The 21,036-nt window shown below is 44.7% G+C and overlaps 2 protein-coding genes across 2 annotated transcripts; both read right to left on the reverse strand.

Annotated features, from left to right (window-relative positions):
- Positions 1 to 588: 588 nt before the first annotated feature.
- LOC133927345 (protein HIGH CHLOROPHYLL FLUORESCENCE PHENOTYPE 173, chloroplastic-like) lies at positions 589 to 10,242 on the reverse strand. Its single transcript, XM_062373769.1, has 13 exons — positions 9,309 to 10,242; positions 8,325 to 8,537; positions 8,044 to 8,248; positions 7,877 to 7,952; positions 2,607 to 2,742; positions 2,402 to 2,506; positions 2,216 to 2,293; positions 1,914 to 2,003; positions 1,761 to 1,826; positions 1,319 to 1,375; positions 1,143 to 1,220; positions 992 to 1,039; positions 589 to 850 (listed from the first exon to the last, which is right to left on the reverse strand). The coding sequence occupies exons 1-13, from the start codon at positions 10,032 to 10,034 to the stop codon at positions 779 to 781; spliced, it is 1,950 nt and encodes a 649-aa protein (XP_062229753.1). The 5' UTR covers positions 10,035 to 10,242; the 3' UTR covers positions 589 to 778.
- Positions 10,243 to 10,814: 572 nt separating this feature from the next.
- Positions 10,815 to 20,713, reverse strand: LOC133927346 (probable histone acetyltransferase HAC-like 1). Its single transcript, XM_062373770.1, has 16 exons — positions 20,507 to 20,713; positions 20,206 to 20,308; positions 19,943 to 20,090; positions 19,262 to 19,771; positions 16,989 to 18,427; positions 15,453 to 15,749; positions 15,076 to 15,357; positions 14,278 to 14,406; positions 13,948 to 14,148; positions 13,695 to 13,837; positions 13,261 to 13,573; positions 13,019 to 13,158; positions 12,609 to 12,687; positions 12,134 to 12,517; positions 11,478 to 11,695; positions 10,815 to 11,324 (listed from the first exon to the last, which is right to left on the reverse strand). The coding sequence occupies exons 1-16, from the start codon at positions 20,665 to 20,667 to the stop codon at positions 11,213 to 11,215; spliced, it is 4,659 nt and encodes a 1,552-aa protein (XP_062229754.1). The 5' UTR covers positions 20,668 to 20,713; the 3' UTR covers positions 10,815 to 11,212.
- Between the last annotated feature and the right edge of the window lie 323 nt (positions 20,714 to 21,036).

The following is a 21,036-nucleotide window of genomic DNA, read 5'->3' on the forward strand; positions in this document are numbered from 1 at the left end:
AAGATGCAAGGAGAGTAAAGACGCTCATTGTAATCCCCTGCATTGTACACATCCCTGATATAGTGAAGATCGTCGATTGGCGCCCGTGGTTTTTTCCCGTAAGGGTTTTTCACGTAAAAATCGTGTCTCGTGTTCGATCTTATCGTACTTTATTTCTAACACAGAGCATTGAAGCTTTGGTTGCCCAACATCAGCATCAGGTGCTGTCTGCTGCTACTGCGAGAGCAGCAGACAAAGCTGAAACCAACTTCCCCAAGGGAGTAAGAGTGCTCCGGACCCCTGATGCTGGAAAAAGATGCCGAAATCACTGATGCTATATCTGGTAGGATTTTACGCTTGCAGGAGTCGTGACATGGTGAATGTAGCTAGACATTGCAACTTACTCTGGGAGAAGTGGGCCAGGTTTGCATCCTGAACTTATGACCACTCTTGCTCTTTCAAGATATCAAGACGACCTTGCAAACAAATAATATCATCATTTCACTGCTTGCTTTGTTTCAAAGGCAGCTTCTTTTCTACTGCCTTTTCTTTTAGGTAAAATTGTGCAAGTTTACATTCTTAGATGATAAAGTGTAGGAACAGGAGAACTTATCGTTACAGCAACTCATCAAATTTGTTTCCTGAAATCAATCTGTCGATGATCTTTACAAAAAGGGGCCAAAATGGCATACCATGTGAATTCCACAAGGCTTATATACGAAAAACGTATGGCTTTACAAGAGGAGAAAATATATATGACCCGTATATCACACAAATCTGAGTCCCCGAGGCACATCAATCAGGTATTCTTCTCTAGAACAGACAATGCCGGTGCAAGATAGTTGTTAGCCTTGTCTGGCAGATGAGCCACCTGAAAAACGTTCACAGCGTATTGTCAAACAGGAAAATGAACAACAAAGAACAATTTATGCCTTGATTGGAACATGAAGATCTATCAATTTTGGATTTCGTTATTTTTTCGAGAACCTGTGGATTTCCGTTATAAACTTACAAGTTCATACAGCTCGGTCCCTTGGTCAGCAACGTACTCGTAGCACACCTAATTGAGCACGTAGTAAAAAGTTAGTAGTAGGACAATTGCAGATTATTGGCAGTTAGAAAAGCATCGTCATACATGAAAGAGAGCAGAGAACAAATCTTACATCAAAACTTTTGTTCCTCGCAGTGGAATCATGCAATGCTTTGACACAAATATCTGCTACATCAGCACAGCTGATACCCTACATAAAAGAGTTAAAGATATAGTGTTCTGTATAACATATGATCCGCATAATATGGCATCACACAAGCAACTATAGTTCATGATGCTTCTTCTCACCTGAGAGATTCTATTCCCTTGGTCAAAGATCAATGCACGCTGACCACCAGGTTCTTCCTGAAAACAAAATGATTGCCATGGTCATGATGCAGTCAGTTTCAATGAAGTGCATATAATATTATGAAAGTAACTAGTCTTCTCTCATAATCCTGCTTCAGAAGGTATGATCTAATACACTGTTTATATCTTGATTGTTGAAAATAAGAAGCAAATAGCTTGCTACTAGGTTAATACACTGTTTATATTTTGATTTTTTAACATAAGAAGGAAATAGGTTGCTACAAGGTTAGTGCGCTCTTTATATTTTGATTGTTGAACATAACAAGGCAATAGCTTTGCTACTAGGTTAACACATACATTAAAAGTGAAATTTAAGTTCAAGAGCACAAAGTGAATTGCTAGAAACTTCATTGATGTCAGTAGGTGTGTTAGTATGCTATACCTGCAGTGGGCCGGGGCGTACAATTGTATATCCAAGGCCTGACCTTCGTAGCGCATCCTCTCCAGCCTAGAAGAATACCAAGATCCTTAACGATTTGATGAACACTTGAATCAGATAAACATAGAGGTGTTAAATGGTTATCCAAAGTAGCACCTTCTTCGCTTTGAGAACTTGTTCTCTTCTGTTAGATTCAATTCCAGAACCTGCACATGAGACCAGTATGAAGTCTGTTTCTTGACCAGCCTGCAAAAAATCAAAGAAATATACTTATAATACACTGAGATAGAGAGGGAAATTCAATTATGATAAAGGGTAATATTTCCTGCTAAATTATCAGATGGAAATATTGAAGATATTTTCAATAAAGAAAAGACTTGGTTTCAATAATAATTAGGACAAAAAAGGAAAGAAAGTAGCTAAGCCGTGTGAAAATTAATCAATATAGGGTAACTTACAGGTAGAGCTTTGATGTATTCCAATATTAGCTCAAAGTTTCGGGGGTCACTAGCATTTTGAGATCCATCACCAGGCCTCTGCATAATGAATTAGTAGCTAAGCCACTTATTTCATGTCATAACTAACAAATATACATTTATTTGTCTTATGGTGACGATGGAAAATAATTCAGCAAACACACTAACCTGCCTTTTTGGTTCAAACCTAATGGTTAGTGTATGCACAAGAAAAGGGTCTAGGGGAGGATCTTGTGGGTTTGCGGGCCGAAAAGCTGAAAATGGCACTCGTACCTGCAGAAAACAAACATAAAAATGATCAAATAATACATGTTTTGATTGCCTACCATTCAGCAAAAGCTGCTAGTATATTAAGTTATTGAACACTACTTACCCTACAAAACCCTACTTTTGTAGTCATCCGAGCAAAATACTTCTTGCTCTGCGATGTGTCAGCCAGTGGACCAGTCTCAAGAATAACAACATATGATCTTCCATTTCCACCCACCGAAAGAAGTAAACCATCATACCTTTGCATAGAACGACAGAAGTGGCATGTCATGTTAGCAATAAGCCTTGATGTGTGCGCATGTGTACAGGTGCTTGCTACTGTCCAGTTCAGTCCAGGTGCATGCTAGTGTCTAGGTTCACAATCATTAGTGTGCAAATTTCTAGCTAGCAGATTAGGGAGAATAATAGCCAATTAAAGCAGTAATGGCTGAGATTTCCAACTAGCAGATTATAGAGAATAATAGCCAATTAAAGCAGTAATGGCTGTAGTTATTAGTTGATTGACCCAGACCATATTGTAGTGGTCAGCAGTGTATAAATAGAGAAGAAAACAGAAAAAGGAAGAAAGCCATTGCAACACCAAAAAAAATACTACTGCTAGTGTACGTGTGTCTTGGATGAGTTCCTGAGCTACATGTGAGGCTGTAGGTCTTTCAATTAGTATCAGAAGGGTGTCATGGCGGGTGAAGATGGCTCTTCTGCAGCTCTTGCGCCTGTGGTACAATGCGTGGTGAGAGATGTCGGAGGCGCGTACCCACTGCTCACCAAGCACAACTATGCCGAGTGGTCGGTGATAATGGAGGTGATGCTTGAAGCCCGCGGCCTTTGGGAGGTCGTGGACAAGGGCGGCATGGACAGGGTCGACGACAGGTTGGCAATGGAGGCCATCTTTCGCGCAGTCCCGCCGGAGATGGTCACCTCCCTTGCGAAGAAGACGGCGAAGGAGGCCTGGAACGCGATCAAGACGATGCGCGTCGGCTCTGAGCGCTCTCACAAGGCGCCTGCCCAGAAGGTGAGGAAGGACTACGAGGCGATCTCCTTCCGCGACGGCGAATCAATCGACGACTTCGCCATGCGCCTCACCGGGATCGTCCACTAGCTGGAGGTACTCGGTGATCCGGTCGACGACACCAAGGTCGTGGCCAAGTACCTACGGGTTGTCCCGCCCAAGTTTGCGCAGATCGCGCTCGACATCTCAACGCTCCTCGACATCTCAACGTTGACGATTGAGAAGATCACGGGACGGCTCAAGGCGGCGGAGGACCACCTCGACCCGGACCAGGTGCTGCCATACATTCGATGGCGAACTGCTGCTCACGGAGTAGTGGCTTGCGCACCAGAAGGAAAGGCGAGCTAGTGAGGGGGGGTCGCGGTCTGCCAAAGGCGTCGACAAGAATCGCCGCTCCTGTGGCTCGCGCAAGAAGGGCGCGACTGATGGCAAGAACGCTGCCCGCAACGACGACCGCGACACGTGGACACTTGCCGCAATTGCGGGCGTACCGGTCACTGGGCTCGTGATTGCTGCCAACCCAAGCGAGGTCAGGCGCACCTCGTGCAGGAGGACAACTACGATCATGCGCTACTAATGGCGTAGGTCTGTGCGCTGAACGACGACACCGCGCCGGCGTCGACAACAGTCCACCTCGATGAACCGCGAGCGCAGGCGTTCCTCAGCGAGGCGGACGCCGGTGAACTCCAGGAGGGCTGGTACCTCGACATCAGCGCCACCAATCACATGACAGGCCGCAGCGACGTCTTCACCAAGCTTGATCGCGCGGTACAGGGAACCGTACGATTCGGCGACGGACCGTTCGTCGAGATCCACCGCTGTGGCACGGTGCTATTCGCCGAGAAGAACAACGAGCACAAGGCGCTCTCCGACGTCTACTTCATCCTGCGCTTGAAGAACAGCATCATCAGCGTCGGCCAACTCGATGAGTGTGGCTCGAAGATGCTGATCAAGGATGGCGTGCTGCGCATCTGGGATCGCCGGCGCCATCTCATCGCCAAGGTGAACCGTGGGCGGAACCGGCTCTACATCCTACGCCTCAACGTCACGCGCCCCATCTGTCTCGCGGTGCAGCACAACAACGACTCGTGGTGCCGGCACACCTGCTACGGCCACATCAACTTCGACGCACTGCACCAGCTTGGCCGCCAGGACATGGTGCGTGGTCTTCCACGGCTAGAACACGTGGAGCAGCTCTGCGACACCTGCGTCATGACGAAGCATCGCCGAGCCCCGTTCCCAGCCAAGGCGAAGTACCGCGCAGAGGGTCCTAGACCTCGTCCACGACGACCTCTGCGACCCCATCACGCCGGCGATGCCAGGCGGGTGCCGCTATTTTTTGCTGTTGGTAGATGACGTCAGCCGCTACATGTGGCTGGCGCTTCTCACAGCAAAAAGTGATGCTGCAGCGGTCATCACGAAGTTCCAAACTGCTGCGGAGGTGGAGAGCGGGCACAAGCTCCGCGTTCTACGCACGGACAATGGTAGCGAGTTCACCTCCGTTGAATTCGCACGTCACTGCGAGGACCACGGCGTGCAGCGGCACTTCTCCCGCCGTACATGCCGCAGCAAAACGGCGTGGTGGAGAGGAGGAACCAGACCATCCTCACCACTGCACGCGCCCTCCTGAAACAGCGGAAGATGCCCGCTGAATTTTGGGGAGAGGCTGTGACCACGGCTCTCTACCTCCTCAATCGGGCGCCGACGAACAGTCTTGACGGCGAGACGCCATTTGAGGCATGGCACGGGCGCAAGCCGGCGATAAACTACTTGCATATATTCGGGTGTCTTGGTTATGTAAAGGATACACGACCAGACCTGCGGAAGCTCGACGACCGCAGCACCCCGATGGTCTTCATCGGCTATGAGGATGGCTCCAAGGTGGGCGCGTCCACATCTCCGCTGGCTGGGACTGGGAGGCAGTGCTGCAAGACGGTGGAACAGCCACACATGACTTCCATGTGGAGGCAGTGGTCAACTACACCCACTCAGGCGTGTTGGCTTCGTCCACAGACAGCGCAGAAGGCGCTCATCCTGCTGCGCCGGCGCCCACAGGGGCGATCAGGGGCAGCCCCCACATCCGCGGGGATGGATCCGGCGCGGGCCTCGCCCGCTGGCGTATCGTCCACTCCCACAGGGGCTTCTCCCGCGGCGGCCTCGCTCTTGAAGTTCGTCTCTCTTCCGCCAAACGACTCTGCCAGGCTGGATGCGTACCACGACTCCTCCCCTCTCCGTTACCGTAGCATCGACGACGTGCTTGGAGGGGGAGAGGCACCAGACCTTGCCAATCGCGTCGTCGATGGCGAAGGGCTGCTGCTGGTCAGCGAGGAAGGAGAGCAGCGCTCCTTCGCTGAAGCAGAGCACGATACAGCATGGCAGGCGGCCATGCGCGAGGAGATGGACTCCATCGAGCAGAACGGGACATGATCGCTGGTGGAGCTTTCTCATGGGCATCGACCTATTGGGCTGAAGTGGGTCTTCAAGTTCAAAAAGAACGAGGCAGGAGCAGTGATCAAGCACAAGGCTCGCCTCATCGTCAAGGGCTATGTGCAGCAACCAGGCATTGACTTCGATGAGGTATTCGCACCCGTTGCTCATCTTGAGTCCATTCGGTTGCTGCTAGCTGTTGCTGCGCAAGATGGCTAGCCGGTGCATCACATGGATGTGAAGTCGACTTTCCTCAACGGCGATTTGGGGGAGGAGGTGTACGTCACGCAGCAGCCAGGCTTCGTCGTCGCCGGAGCAGAACAGAAGGTGTTACGCCTGCGGAAGGCGCTCTACAAGCTGCGGCAAGCACCGCGGGCTTGGAACGAGAAGCTGCACACGACATTGCGAGCTCTCGGGTTCAAGCAGAGCCCGCATGAGGCGGTGATGTACAGGCGTGGCCATGGCGACTCGCTGTTGCTCCTCGGGGCCTATGTGGATGACTTGATCATCACTGGATCAGCCGAGGCGGAGATCAACCGCTTCAAGGAGGAGATGAAGGCGAGGTTCAGGATGAGCGACCTTGGGTTGCTCTCCTTCTATCTTGGCATCGAGGTGTAGCAGAGTAGCAGCGGGAACACGCTGTGCCAGGCGCATTACGCCAAGCGCATCCTAGAGATGGCGGGGATGCAGGACTGCAACCCTGCGCACACCCCCATGGAGGAGCGGCTCAAGCTGAGCCGTGACAGCACGACGGCGGAGGTGGACGTCACTCAGTACCGGAGGATCATTGGAAGCCTCCGCTATCTTGTCCACACGCGGTCGGACCTCGCTTTCAGCGTGGGGTACGTGAGTCGCTTCATGGAGCGGCCTACGGAGGAACACATTGCGGCAGTGAAGAGGATCCTGCGCTATGTGGCTGGGACCTTAAGTCTCGGTTGCCACTACGGAAGGACAACGGAGGCACGGCTTGTTGGGTACACCGACAGCGACCTCGCCGGTGATGTTGACACAAGGAGGAGTACATCCGACGGTTTGTTCTTCTACAGCAGCAGCTTGGTGAGTTGGCATGCTCTCAAGCAAAAGGTGGTGGCACTCTCGTCCTGTGAGGCAGAGTATGCTGCTGCCACTACCGCAGTCACACAGGCGGTGTGGTTGGCTCAGTTGCTCGGCGACTTCAAGAGGAGGGACGCCGACACCGTTGAGCTGAAGATTGACAACAAGTCAGTCTTAGCGCTGATACAAAACCATATCTTCCATGAACGTAGCAAACACATCGATGTGCGCTACCACTTCATCAGGGAGTGCCAGGAAGATGGGAGGATTAGTGCTGATTTCTTCGGCACTAAAGACCAGCTTGCTGACATTCAAACGAAGGCACTTGGACGAGATAGATTCCATGAGCTTTGTGCTAGGATTGGAATGGTCAACATCAATCCCAAGTCCACCCATAAGGATTAGGGGGAGATTGTTAGCAATAAGCCTTGATGTGTGCGCATGTGTACAGGTGCTTGCTAGTATCCAGGTTCAGTCCAGGTGCATGTTAGTGTCTAGGTTCACAATCATTAGTGTGCAGATTTTCAGCTAGCAGATTAGGAAGAATAATAGACAATTAAAGCAGTAATGGCTGAGATTTATAGCTAGCAGATTAGGGAGAATAATAGCCAATTAAAGCAGTAATGGCTGTAGTTATTAGCTGATTGATTCAGACCATATTGTAGTGGTCAGCAGTGTATAAATAGAGAGGAAAACAGAAAAGGAAGCAAGCCATTGCAGCAAAAAAAAATATCACTGCTAGTGTACGTGTGTCTTGGGTGAATTACTAGACTACCTGTGAGGTTGTAGGCCTTTCATGTCATATTCTCACACAACTCATTGTGATGCACAAAGGTTCGTCGGCATCAGAGAAGCTGTTAAGATAATATAAGAGCACCTGATACCTGTCTAGGGTGGAACCAAGAGGAAGAGATAGCCTTTTCGATATTTCAACATATCCACCTCTTGTGAAAACAAATCCTGAAAAAAAGGAGGTTTCATAACAAAATTAGGACATGCAAAACAAAAATCAGTGGAGAAGCATGCCCTAAAAGTTAACAGAAGGTGTTACCTGAAAAAATGGCCTTCCGATCTTCTGAAAATTCAAACGATGCATCAATGCCTTCATCGAACCTAGAAGCAAAGGTATTTGGAAAGTAGGATCCCTGGCGCACCTCCCAACCATTCAGGGACTTGGCAGATTTAAATTTCGCAATCAGGAGTTTGCTCTTGCTGCTTTTACCGGCCCTGAGCTGTGCCAACTCATTGTAGTAATCCTGCAGTATAAAGCAGAGCTTGATGATTATCTTTTTAGTAAGCGGTGGTGATCAACCCTAAGGTTAGAAAGAATACCTGGAAAGCCTTGCTAGCATTCCTTACTCCTTGGTTATCAACCCTATTTAAGTCTCCCGTAATAGTTGAGCGTGCAGTTGCACAATAGATTATCTTGCTGCAACCTGATACAGCTGCTTTGACAGTTAAAGGATCACCAACATCACCAACAACAATATCCACCGACCTTGGAAGCATATCTATCACTTCAGGATCATTTCTTCTAACTAATGCCTGTTATGGTAAGAAAGTTATGCCCAATTTTTCCTACTTTCCGAAAACAAGAAATGTAAGAAGCCAACTAAAGCATAGCAAATACAGTTGCAGCTGATTTGATTATATAAGAAACAGGTCAGGTACTAAGCATGTACTGATAACTGTGGGAAATTTAAGGAACATGTTGTCTGCTAACATTGGTTGTTTTCAATTGGCCAATTAGAATTATAAACCAGTTTTTGGTCATTCATAAAATTTTCTCATTCTCCATTTCTCTATTGTAGATTGCTAATAAGCTTATCCGTATAACCGTATTGCATATCAGATACATTGTTTCATTCAATTCAACCTTAAAGTCTATATATTTCAGCATGTAATGATGGGAGTGGTAATCAAATGCGTGCATGATCTAAACTCAATTACATTAGGTCGGCAATGTAACATGCAAAGCTGACAATGTGATCATACCAGCAGCTACATAAGTTGTGAAAGTGAACCCGCAAAAAAGTTGTGAGAGGGACATCAGAAATAATAAAAAACCACAGATCATATGAATTCTTCTATGCAACGAAAATTAATAGTCACGACATCAAAGTCTTACTGATGGAAGAAGCAAGTTGTGAAATACTAAAATTGAATTCTTTATGTTTGCTTTCCGAGGCCAATCACTAGGCACTAAATTCTAATGTTCCAACATTAAACTCAAAAATCAGTGGCCCTTTTATTAGTAATTATCACGATCAGTAGAGTATATGGGAGCCGAGAGAGAAATTTTTCGTGCTAGCTGACCTTGACATTGTAGCCTCGGAGCATGAGCTTGCGCACGACAATGCGTCCGATTCGGCTGGTGGCGCCGACGACGAGGACGGTGGTGTCCTGCGCCCCGGGCACGGTGAACTCGCACATGGGCCCGCCGCGGATGAGCACGGCCTGCTCCTCCTCCGCCAACGCCGTGGACGAGGCGCTGGACATCTGCCCGAGCCGCGAGAACTTGCGCCACACCTCGTCGAACACCTGCCGCGACCGCCGCCCCAGCCCAACCGGGTTCACAATCACCTCGTCGAGGCCAGCCACTAATGCCCGGCTGTTCTCCTCGGCGCCGGCCTCCTCCTTCTTCTTCGCCTCCTCCTCCTCCGCCGCCGGCCTGTCCTTTTTATCCTCCTCCTCTTCGAGCTCGGCGGTGGTGGACTGGGCCAACGACGACTTCTTGGCCTTCCTGGAGCGGCGTTTCCTCCGCGGCTTGGCCTCCTGCGCGGAAGCTGCGCTGGCCGCCGCAGGCTCGGGCCCGTCCTGGTCCACCAACTCGGCGGACACCTGCGTGGGCTTCGCGGCGAAGCAGCACGCGCCGTGGTGGTAGCGCCTGGCGCCGATGGAGGAGGCGCCGGCCACGGCCAGCGGCGGGAGCGCGCGGGAGGGGGAGGCCGGCGCGCAGTGGTGGCTGTTGAACGAGGCGATGGTGCTCACGGCCGCCGCCGCCGCCGCCCCAGACGCCCGGGCCGCCACGATGGCCGCCATGCCGCCGATGGGAATCCGGCGTCGTCGCCACAATATCCTCGCTTGAATCTCGGGCCGCGCTGATAAAGCCAAGCCGGGGGCGCGGTCTGAGTGGCTGCCGTGCTGGGCTCCGATTGTGGCTGCCGTTGCTGCGCGGGTTGGCACTAGGCACACCTCGCGTCGCTTGCCTCGGGGTGGGACCCCCGGCGCAGAGAGACGAGGCAGGTGTGGGCGCGTGTCGCCGTCGGGAACTCGCTGCTGTTTCCGGAGTGGATAAAGGCCGCGGGGCATGTAAAGAGGAGGAGAGGCGGGAGGCGTGGCCGCGCGGCGGCGGCTGGCGCGGCGACGTGGTCACTCTGCGTTCACTTGCTCCAGCTCTTCGATGTTGCTTGGCCGTGCCCACCAGCATGCTCAGCCTGGACTGCTTTGCTCGTACAAGCCACTTGAATTACAGCAAAGTGCAATGCAAGATCCTAACATATTTCTCCTCGGATGAAAAAATATTTTGCAGATTGGGCTTGGCAAGCAAAATTATACCCCCTTCAATCCAAAATAAATATCGTTTTAGGTTTCACATAATCAACTATTTTAAATTTTAGCTATAAATTATTTTTTTATAGTAAGTTTAGATACTGAAAATGACACGAGTATATTTGTTTTGAAAAATATTGTTATAATATTATACTTTTGATATGTTTTATTAATATATTAAAACAAAAGATAGTAGTTAAAGTTATATTTTGAAAACTGTGTTGATATTAAAATGCTACTTATTTCAGACAGAAGGGACTATACGTTAAGTTTTACTACTCCTCGGATGAATAAGAACCATGCACACACAAAATCAAGTGTGTGACGGCAGAGTAGAATACAAAGATGAACTGTATCATTTATTGTTCTTTGTAAATTTCAATTTAAATGAAGATAAGTCCTACACAGATTACAAAATGTGAGGACTGAAATCAACGAGTGAAAGGGCTGGCCTTCTTTCCTATAGTCAGTCAGGGATCAACCACCTTCTGCAGTTCCACTTTACAGGCATGTGAACTATGAAAGGAACAAGCTGATCATGCCTAGAAATGGCCAAGAAATTCATCTCCAGTACAATGCATATTACGCTGATGCTGTTTTTGTGCAGATCCTCTTGATCAGCCTTATTAATTATCTTCTTTCAGGGAGATATACAGGTACAATTGGCTTCACTTACTCACACCAACTTCTGCAGCTCGTTGCCTCATCATCTCATTTACCGCAGACCGCCTCCTGGACTCAGACTGCGATTGCAGCCTTCTCATATGCTCCTTCAGATCACTGTTTTCCAATCACAGCTCAGTTTAATCCCAGGGAGTGATCACATAAGAACGAATGGTGCACAGGCAGGCGGGCGAGCGTGCTGTGTCGGTGCACTGTGATTGTGTTGAGAGAGGGAGAGACGAAAGAAATGGGGGGGGGGGGGGGACACACCTGCATCTTGGCACATTGCATTGTGATTCTTTGCAAGCTCGTGCATGGAACTGAATAATACCCCACATTTTCTTACACAGAGGACAACCTCCCGATGCACGTTTTTGGCACTTTTTCCCATGATGGAAGAGTGCCTTGAGTTTTCGGCAGTTAGGATACTGGCAACCAGGAGCACGGCATGCTACTGCATGCGCCAAACTTTCAAGCATTTTCCGTGCCTGCAGCACCACAAGAAAAAGTCACAGAGTAGTCAAGACCAATTCCTTTCTGGGATTAATCCACAAAGTAGATAGCACAAGTAACGAATTCAGACTTTCCACAAAAGAAGAAATTGACTCCACCAGTAAAGTTTATTGATAACACAGCTAATAGAGTAAAATACAAAAGGGGGCTCAGTGTAAGAAACAGGCAAGCTGTCAGTTACATTATGCACAAAGGATGACATATCTGTTGTTGTCCCATGGTGTGTGGCTCAATAGCATGATAAATCAACAGCTATCAATATAGACCTTAGCAATGTGAATGAAGGTATGGAGCAACTGAGCTTTTCTATTGTGATCACCGATGCCAAATGGTCATTGAACAAAATGAAATGCAGATTTATTACAACAATGTAAAAATAGAACATATACTTCAGCGTTAAGTTGTCTGCTTACCTTCTGAACACGCTTCTGCCGAGTATTTTGAGCATCCCTGTATGCTCCTGCTGGATGCTTTGTTAACTTGTGGACATGATTGACACCCCCATTGTTTTTGTAACAAGAAGCACACTCATCATAATCACATTCTTTGCACCGCCACCCTTGACCAGTTTCAATATCATTCTCGCAGACATTACATGTGGTAACAAAAGCTGGTTGAGTTGGATTATGAAGATGGTATAGCACCATCATTGAGGAATGCTTTGCACGGCGAAGGGTATCATATTGATAATGATTTCCTTGACAGAGACTCAGGAATGCCTGCCTGGTGTCGAAAGATTCACTTTCTAAGGTATCATCTCTGTCCTTGGTATCTTTAGGCACCCCAACAATTTCAACCTAAATGACGATATCAAGTGAAATAGTTACTTATTATTGGCATTTTTTCTACTTTTGTCTGATTAGTTACACAAATTTCTAGATAACTTACTGGATGTAGCGTATGCGAGTCAGTACTATTACTTGGGTGCTTCTCCATCTCTTCACGCTGCTGTTCTACATTGTAACACCTGCAACAGCAGACTCATCAGTCTCAAAGGTAACAGCTATTATACTAACTGTAACAAGATCAAAAGAAGAATAAAGCTATGCAATAATTTAGATACTTATAAAGTTGTGCAGAAATTAGAAACTCGTAGGGAAAAAAACTCTTACATACTACCAAGAACATACAGTTCCATTTGTGTAATGACGCAAAAGAAAAAATAACGGAAATCCACTCATCACTTGTGGAATCTGACTGATATTTTCAAGTTGTGCAGATCCATGAGCATGCACATCTATCGTACAAAAGTACTCACATGACATGAAAGTACCAGGTGACGAAACAAATCAACTTACTTGTCACAAATATAAAAACTTTTGCATTGATTGCAGATCCAACGTCTTCCAGACACCATAAAGATACAGCAGTGACTGCAAGAATACTGCAAATGGACCATGATGAAATCTTCTTTCATTGGGCAAATGATTTCTCCAAGCTGCACAGCATCAATTGATGGTAAGATATGAGATGACTGAAATAAAACTTGGTGGCATCAATAAGTGCATATACTGCAGAATTTTATGAGAAAAAAATATACTTTTTGCATCAGCATAGCATCCTTCGAAGCATTCCCACATAAATCAGTAAGACCAGCAGCTTTCAAAGTTCTTTTTTTGATAGAGTTCTTTATCTTCCCCTTCTTCTGCAGGATCCTGTTGTCTTCCGGCAGGAAAATTTGGTTGATAATATCTTCTGCAGCTCCAGGCCAATAATCTCCATCAAAATATGGCAAGCGAACTGCGGTCACTTTAGCTTTGCATTCTCTCTTAGGGGTAAAAAAGTGCTCATAGAGATTTGTCAGCTCAACAACTATATCCTCCTTAGTAGCTTTTCGAAGCATTGATAAGTACCTGTATGCAGAATAGTAAATCATATTATAAGAGTTACAAATGTCAAATACAATATTAATAAATCTCTATACTTCAACATTATTAACGAGCAGAATGATAAAATTTCAATAAATTGTCATACCATTCTCGCAGTTTGTCGGACTTTGGTGTCTTCTGAATCTCCGGATGGCAATACATAATGTAATCTTCACCCTTCAATGGTGGGCACGCCCATATGTAACAACTAGTGAATCCTCGCTGCTTACAATACTGGAGATAACCTATCTGTACACATATACGCATGGAAAACTAATGTTAGATTCTGAGAAATGGGATTTTACAGGCCCTAAAAGTAAAAAGAAAAAAAAAAGACCATATTGATCGTAGTAAATTACCAGAATTTCATGATAGACAAATGTCCGTAAGGCTTCACCAGACACTGTTTCAATCTCCGGTCTAAAATATTTGACAGAATCAAGGTACGACAAATAAACTCGACGTTGGTTTGGGAATGCACATTCTGCGCCAAATTCTTGCACATACATGCCAAATAGGCACACTTCTACACCTTCTATTCTCTGAAATAAAAGAATGGTCTGCAAAAAATTTGGCAAAACCCATATAAGGAGTTTTTGTTAACAAAAGTTTTCTTTCAAGAAAGGGTCATTAGAATAACCAACAGTCACATGTGGTTTTATACTTGAAACGACCAGAGCACTTTTTACCTTGGACTTGTAAGGAAACTCTGTTGGGTAATTCTCTTCTTGAAAAATCTCCAAAAAATGTTGTTTAACTTCTAATTTCTTGTCCACTGATGAAACAACTCTAACTACAAGTCCCTCTGCTCCAGGAACCTAATAAGTGGGAGAAAATCAGGACAAAAGAATCTCTCGTCCTAGATTTAGTGAAGAATGAAAAAAACATTATGGATGCACATTCCTGGAAGCTTTTTTAGCAGCACACTTTACTGTATTCTTGCATATAAAAGAAACACACATGATTAGGGAACAGGAAATGCTGTAGTGCACAGTTGGTCATAGCTGCATGATGTGCAAAGAAGTTACGAAACACATCTGTCAACCTTCATGCTGGCCATATTACCTCTATCATAAAAGGCAACCAATACTAGAAAGTGCACCCACAGTAAATCAGGACATAGAAAAACCAACAACAAAGCCTTTTAGTCCCAAACAAGTTGGGGTAGGCTAGAGATGAAACCCAACAAGATCCAACAAAGAAGGATGAAAAAAGAAAAATAACAAAACCAATAATGCTCAAAAAGTTCACCTGAAGTAACTAAGGAGCCTGGCAGAACAAACAACACTAAAAAGGTATAGCTGCAGAAGAAAAGGACCTGCAAATCCTTATACTTCCGCAAAGGAGAAACCAAGATGTAACCATATTGTAAAGCTTAAAGAAAAGATAAGTCTGTAAGCTTTATGAATTTGCAAAGTACAGCTCTGAAAGGGCAAAACAGGGAAGAGTTAGGTTAGTGATCTCCTGAATCAGCTTTTATTACCAACCTCGTTGAAACTTTTCCCATTTTTGTTGGCCCGATTCTGTCTCTCCTCTTTGAGGCGTTGAAAAAGGCGTTCTTCTATATGATCGCTAAGCACAGTCCTTGGCAGATCTTCTGCCCCAAGAACAGTACTCTTTGGTAAAGGCATGCGGAAACCATGTTTTATCTCTTGAATATAGCAATTATGGCAAGTATATTCTGCTTCTTCTTCTTCTTCATTCCTTTTGGCATTAAAAAGAGCACAAATCTGGTGCTGCCAACGTTTACATTTGTCACATGCAACCCACTGTAGAACCAATCAATTAGGATAAATTAGTATGCAAGGAAAAAATGGATAACTACGAGGATACAGCCTGGAAATGGGTAAACTGAAATACTCACCGCTTCTTCAAGTTCATCATCATTTCTTCTTTTCTCAAGTTTTGACTTGAGAAGTTGAATACTGTCTACCAAAATTGAGTCACTGCGAGACTCATTGTAACATGGTACACAAAAATAGTAGTGACGGTAATTGATAGTACCAATATAATATGGTGCATTCAGTTTTATCCGAGCACCACAAGGAGAACAATATATTGGTGGAGGTTCAAAAGTAAGCCTTTCTACTTTGCAAAGCTGGCATAAGTTCTCACTTTCGGAATGTCCTATTGCTTGTTTCTTTTCAGCTTTAGCCTTACTCTGTCAAACGAAGGAATTATACAAATAGGTCATACTTCATAGTGCCATAAACATATACTGCTGAATATGCTTAAATTATGTATACGTGTGACAACAGTAAAACATGAATCCAATCAAAAGATTTTGTTATGGTTGGCATTACTTATAACCACAAAGGGAGCCGCGACCAAGCAGTGGCCGGCTAATCGAGTCATGTGGGCCCAGGTGGTCCCACCCAATTAATAAATAGAAGGGTTTATTAAAGGAAGGGATTGTAATTAGATTGGATTCTATCTATAAGAACCAATCTAATAGTTACTTAGGGTTCAAGTCACCTTGTTTCTTAGGGGTCGAGTTACCTTCTCTATATAAGGATAAACAGGTTTAGGAGAATTCCCCTCTCTCTCTCCCTCTCCCCCTCGGACATGCACCCACCTAGGGCACCTGCTCCGTGACCGCCGCCTGCCTCCCTCTCTCTCTATTTGATCTTGCTCATAACAGATTTTTTTTTTAAGAAATCAATATATATATAGGGTTTAGAAATTCCAGCGATAACTGGCCATGGATCAGGGTAACAACTTCTGATGGTGACCAGCTGGGTACTGAGGTAATAAAAGATAGTAATAAAAAATTGAATGAGTTGGAAGCGAACAGCTCAGGGCAAGAACGTTAAGACCAACGAAAGCTTTATGGATTCAAATTTTTAACTTGTCAAGTTGAAAATTTGAATGAAAGGAGTGTTTGTATCATGATGCTGTACATGGGTATTGCCCCATTTGCATGCAGTGTTACAAAATTGTGATCTGCTAACAGTCAACATCTATAGGTTTTCATTTTACTAATGCTATGGCAAGTTCAGCATCCTTCCCAAAATATTTGATGCATGATGCATAATGCTTAGAACAGCTAACATTTATGTTGTTAGTCAGCAGAAAATCCCAGAAAATTGACCACATTTAAATTGTCTTTTGAATTTGACAACTGGGACAGCCTGATTAAAATGAATTATTTACAGCTGACGAGAGAGAATTTTCTAGAACTGGTTTTTAAAAATCTGGTACACATTACATGGGCATGAAAGAAATAGAGAACTCTGTGAACATTGATTATTTCCCAGTTCAGCAGATTTAAAATAGAATCAAGTGAGCAGAAATATGAGCAAATAAGTTTTCTTAATTAATGTCATCCATTTATATTTACCATACCCATTATGCCAAAATATAGAGTAAGCTAGATATCTTTTCTAGACAAGAAGTATACCTGGCCAACCCACTTGCTTAGACTGAGGATGTGCTCATATATTTCCTCTGGGGTGAACAATTCCATGAGTGAAATACCTTTTCTCTTTGTTTTCCCTCTCTTGGACAGCATGGCATGTGTAGATCCATTTACATTCTTCTCAATATCAGGAACATTATCATTTGTATCTTTGTTGGACAACCAGTTTTCTTGCTCAACATGAGAATCTAGCTCATTTGGAACATCCGGAATCATATAACTTTGCGCGGCACCAATTTTTCCAGTAGTACAAGAACTGATTATCGTAGGCTTTTGTGGAGACCGTATATCACACTTCATGTTTAGCTCTTGTTTTGGGAATATCCTTTTATCCTGCCCAAGATACTTAGGATGGGCTTTCTGTAACACAAAACCTGGGCATGCTTGAGGAACAGGGTCATGAGCACTATCAGACACATTGGGAAACCTTGAACGCTTTGATACAGATGGTTGATCATCAAAAGTTTCAACTGCCACCAGGTCGATGTCCATTCTATCACCATTCGATTTTGTAATTGAAATAGGCTTAGCATCACTGAGCTTGTTTGTCTGTTCAGAATAGCGGCACAAACTTTCCTTTGCTTTGCTACATACAGGACATTGCTTATTAACATAATTACTGCAGTGACAAATCACCTTCTTTGATTGGCTGCAGTACCTATATGAACAATCTTTTCTTTGGCAGTTCTTAACATGCTTCAGTAGCTCCTGTGCACGAACACAATCTTGTGATTTACAACTATCTAGAGGACCTTGGCATGATTTTGCATGAGTCAACAGTAGCAACCACCGCGGTTGTAGGTAGTGTTTAATATTTCTAGTAGCCTGTTCAGATCCTCTTGTTGGAAGCTTTGACAGTTTAGGATCAATTGAAGTCATTGCACGACCAGCAATGAGCCCATCAGATGAAATAGGTTGTTGTGCTGCATCTTGTGACATTGTTCTCTGACAAAAATCATCCCTAAATTGCTTATTCGTCAATATAGTATTTGCCACATGTGGAGACAATAACTGTTGAGAATTTTTAGAGACAAATTGTTGAGATGTCTGGTCCCTTTTGTCACTATCCTCGGTTGCTTTCGAATACATTGGCTCATTATATGGTAAAACTCTTTCATCTGATAGTCGCTCATCACGACCAGAACCAAGTTGGCATTGCTTCAAGGAGTTGATCCTTGACAAAATTCCTTGATTTTGCACAAACTGGGAACATGGACGATTAGGCTTAAACTGACGTTGCTGCTGTAGTTGTTCATAAGATAAATGTGATTTCCTAATGTTCACCTTTTCTTTTTGATCCAACACTTCAGCTTTTATGAGAGGTTTCGGTTGAAAGGGTTTCTTGGTTGTATGACTTGTAGGTGTTAAGACGGAAGAAACGGTGCCATAAAAAGTTCCATAAACAGACATACCAGCTGATCCTGTAGAAGAAAATAGTATATTAACTGTTTTGCAATGCCAAATGACAATAATGAGCACTAATTTCCTAATTTGTAATAAAATGTAACAAGGTAAACCATGTGGAACACATATGAACTGTACCAAAATATGCAGCACTACCTCCAAGACTTCAGATCAAATTATTAGCAACAAGACAAGTCTAGTGCAGATGATAAGCTTAGCAGATAGAAGTTAAAAGTCACTTATATGTTCCACATTGTTAAAATAGACAGGAGTACGAGATTTTTTTCGACAAAAGGACAGGAGTACAAGACAACAAGCCTAAACCAAACAGCCAATTATTATGCATACTATCTCACATCTAGATCACACACTAATGATCAGGACCTATATTGACCTTTATTGGTAATTTTAGCCTAAACTAGTATGTTATTTGGCAGTATTGTGCATATTTTTCTATTGATTTCGTCAAAAATATGTGTTTCCCCATATATTTCAAGTTTTGCACAGCTAAAATTATGGTGGCATCATCCCGCTTGTATAAAATAATGTTCCCAACAGGTAGCATGTACTTGCAAAAATTAGAAAGTTTTTTTCTTTTGTATTTGCTCTCTAAATAAGGAAAAACACTCCAAAGAAATATTCCCTTCTCCTTTTGGAAATGTATCCTTTTTAGGTGACATGGATAAAGTATAGATCACGAATAAAAATTCAAAGCATATGCCTTCTGCAGCACTTGCTGCAAAGAAGTAGTGCTGTCATTGACAACCTATCCTTTTTATAATGGTGCAAATGATTAAACATAATGGCATAAAGGAGATATTGAACATATAAAGAAAAGATAGCATGCATACTTGCTGTCCTCTGTGGAGGAGGACTATTGAGTTCTTGCTGCAATAGTTTGTCAGGCGAACTGCTGTAGGGAGGTAAGTTCATGAACCCTTCCGGTGGTGCAGCTCTGTTTGTTAGCTGCATACTCGAGCCATGTAACCCCATTCCACCATTGATTTGTTTATCCGACAAACCATATGCGGAGGAATTCTCCAGCATTCTTGAATGTACTCCAGACCCAACATGGGTACCTACGTGCTGCATTGGATAGCTACTTTGGTCAATAGAAAATGGCTTCTGTTGCTGCTGCTGTACTTGTGGCATGACATTCGACTCCCCATTGAGGTATCCAGCTTCATTTGAGTACTCAAAGTTGACAGGTAAAGTCTTCTGATTGCTAAATCCTGGAGTCGGAATCATATGAGTAACCTGCTGTGGCATACTCACTGGACACATCGCTGATGAGATGCTAATAGTGGTACAATTTTGTGGGAGATTGGTGGATGGATCCTGGTAGCCATTAGACATGGAACCTACAAGGAGCATATAGTAAGTAGCGGCATATGAAGGAACCAACAAAAGGAAGGAGAATATAGTATCCAAGAACATAAGGCAACTACAGGCATTTGCACCTGTCGTCGAGTTAACGCTCATGTTGTCCATGTAGGGCATTCTAGAATTTCTATTTGCACTCTGAACCATACCAGGTGGTGGAACCATTGTGGCATAGGTGGAGGAAGTTGGTGTCTGCTGAGACATTTGTTGACGCTGATGACCTTGGGTGGAAAGGACCTTAATAGCAACTTGCAAAAGTTGGTCCATTGGTTCGTTCAACATTACATAGTAGTCAGCCTGCTCATAGGAAATTAATTAAACAAAATAAGGAAAGAGGCACACAACAGTGAAAAGATGGACACAATGTACTCAAAGCTGATGAGAATGAATATGAAAAAAATGCAAGTTTTACCTTAGTCGAATGCAACATGTACAATGTGCCCTCTAACCGGCTCGCGAGTTGCTCAAGGCTCCGGCGTGCAGCATTTTTCTTCTTCTCTCTAAGACGCTCAACTCTGGCAATGATAAATTGGCGTTAACTAACATCATACTTAAATATTGTGGATAACCCGGCCATTGATACGGCTTTGTATTTGGATTCTGTTTTTGCACATTCCCTCTCTTAATTAATGACACGCAGCTCTCCTGCGCGTTCGATAAAAAAGACACGCCTTTTGTAATCAGATGGCCTTTGGCAAGAAGGTAATACTTACATCCGCTCATACAAGGTTCGGCGCATTTGTACAAATTTAGCATCCATGCCATGGTGGCCCGAAGCAACCTGCAGCCGCTGCCCACTGCCGCCGCGTGAGTTCATCTGAACGGGCTGCCCCGACATCTGCCTGGACAGGTGTGCCTCCTGCCCCACATTCATCTTGCCCACCGAACTAGTGCCAATGTATTGCCATCATCAACAGTCAAACAAACGAAGCTGAATGCAGTAACCAAAACAAGAACAAAACACGATTAGATTTTATTAGCAGCCCAATACACATGGCAATAAATAAATAAACAAAAGGGGCAATTTTTATCCATATTCCGGAACAAAACACGAGCAATTGATCAGCACCACCCCACCGCAGGGATGGACTTGGCATGGGGCATGGGGGTTAAGTTCAACCCCCAAAAATTCAGGAAAATAAACTGCGCCCTTTCTTAATCGGATACCAAGCAGCCAAATGTTGCGAAAAATTGTCGATCGACAGGAGGAAGAAGAACTTAATCGAACCGTGGGTGGATGCTG

The sequence above is a fragment of the Phragmites australis genome, chromosome 8, assembly GCF_958298935.1.
Source record: "Phragmites australis chromosome 8, lpPhrAust1.1, whole genome shotgun sequence".
NCBI lineage: Eukaryota > Viridiplantae > Streptophyta > Magnoliopsida > Poales > Poaceae > Phragmites > Phragmites australis.

Excerpts from the sequence above, each read along its gene's own strand:
- LOC133927345 (XM_062373769.1), bottom strand. The coding sequence starts at position 10,034 with ATGGCGGCCATCGTGGCGGCCCGGGCGTCTGGGGCGGCGGCGGCGGCG. Across the intron at positions 1,221-1,318 it reads AAGGGAATAGAATCTCTCAG|GGTATCAGCTGTGCTGATGT; the intron begins GTGAGAAGAAGC and ends TCTTTTATGTAG. Across the intron at positions 1,040-1,142 it reads CGAGGAACAAAAGTTTTGAT|GTGTGCTACGAGTACGTTGC; the intron begins GTAAGATTTGTT and ends GTGCTCAATTAG.
- LOC133927346 (XM_062373770.1), bottom strand. The coding sequence starts at position 20,667 with ATGAATGTGGGGCAGGAGGCACACCTGTCCAGGCAGATGTCGGGGCAG. Across the intron at positions 14,149-14,277 it reads AGTTTCCTTACAAGTCCAAG|ACCATTCTTTTATTTCAGAG; the intron begins GTAAAAAGTGCT and ends AATTTTTTGCAG. Across the intron at positions 12,518-12,608 it reads ACTCGCATACGCTACATCCA|GTTGAAATTGTTGGGGTGCC; the intron begins GTAAGTTATCTA and ends ATCGTCATTTAG.